This window comes from Pteropus vampyrus, unplaced genomic scaffold, assembly GCF_000151845.1.
Source record: "Pteropus vampyrus isolate Shadow unplaced genomic scaffold, Pvam_2.0 Scaffold557, whole genome shotgun sequence".
NCBI classification, from domain to species: Eukaryota; Metazoa; Chordata; class Mammalia; order Chiroptera; family Pteropodidae; genus Pteropus; species Pteropus vampyrus.
Window position 1 is genome coordinate 153,856 of NW_011889338.1, and position 1,277 is coordinate 155,132.

At 39.9% G+C, this 1,277-nt stretch overlaps 1 protein-coding gene across 1 annotated transcript; it reads right to left on the reverse strand.

Annotated features, from left to right (window-relative positions):
* Window positions 1-701: 701 nt before the first annotated feature.
* LOC105308208 (olfactory receptor 7D4-like) lies at window positions 702-1,277 on the reverse strand (the record flags this gene model as incomplete). Its single annotated transcript, XM_011384051.1, has 1 exon — window positions 702-1,277. A coding segment is annotated over one exon (576 nt), but the record flags the coding sequence as incomplete, so codon positions are not given.

Sequence of the window (1,277 nt, forward strand, 5' to 3'; positions counted from 1 at the left end):
AGAAAGGAAAAATCACAAACAATAATTTATATTTCAGAATTATTCTAGACAGCATATTACTATGAATCATCAGAACAAACCAACTTTCAAGTCTAGATTTTTACTTTGAAGCTGAAAATCTCATCACAGTTCTTATCAAAAGTAAGAAAGGAAAATATATGTTAGCTTGGCAGCTTATAGTCCAACTCAATCTCAGTCTCTTCTTTGGAAAAAAATGGAGTGAATTAGAGAAAATATCTCAAAGAAGTATTTTCAAAATGAGCAAAAGCCATACATGTGAAGAAACAACACCATTGTGATATGGCTTTAAGCAATTTGTTATGATTTTCAAAGGACAAGCACAGTCAAATTAAGGTGAAGAACAACAGTATTTGAGAGTATCAGTTTTGTACAAACCGAGGAAGCACTTGATGTAAAAAGTATTTTAAATCTAAAGTTAGAAATCTTAAGAATGTCTTTAAGAAAGCTGACCAAACATGCAGAACTGTGGACAGCATATAGGGAAGAAAAATTTTTGAAAATTTGGAGAGAATTGATGAGAAGAAACTAACACAAAAAAATAAAAATAAGGTCACAGGTGCTTTGGGAATAGAGGAAATCAAGCATGTCTTTTAGGAGAAAAACAGAACCAGGATATTTGAATGTGCAGCTATTGCCTCTGGGGACCACAATGTCCACTTAGCTCTCAGGCCAATGACCCATCATGGACAAGAGGCTGCTCGGCTGAAGAGACTTCTCAGGGCACCCTTTACATCTTTGTTCCTCAGGCTGTAGATGAAGGGGTTCAGCATGGGGGTGACCACGGTGTATATTACTGAGGCAATCAAACTTCTCTGGGAAGAATGGGTTAGAGCAGAACTGACATAGAACCCCAGGCCTGTCCCATAGAACAAGGAGACCACAGAGAGGTGAGACCCACAGGTGGAAAATGCTTTATACCTACCCTTAGTGGAGACCATCCTCCCTAGTGAAGAGATAATCCGATAGTAAGAAAACAGAATTCCAGTGAGAGGAAACACTCCAAGGAGGACAGTGGTTACATACAAGAAGATTTTATTAGCGAGGGTATCAGAGCAGGCTACCTCGAGAATCTGAGCCAGTTCACAGAAGAAGTGTGGAATTTCAGTGCCCATACAGAAGGTCAGCTGCATTATCAGTAGAATATGAAGCAGGGCGACCCAGAAAACGATGAACCAAGACATCAGAACCAGAAAACCACAGAAGCGAGGGTTCATGATGACCACATAGTGTAGGGGCTGGCAGATGGCCACATACCG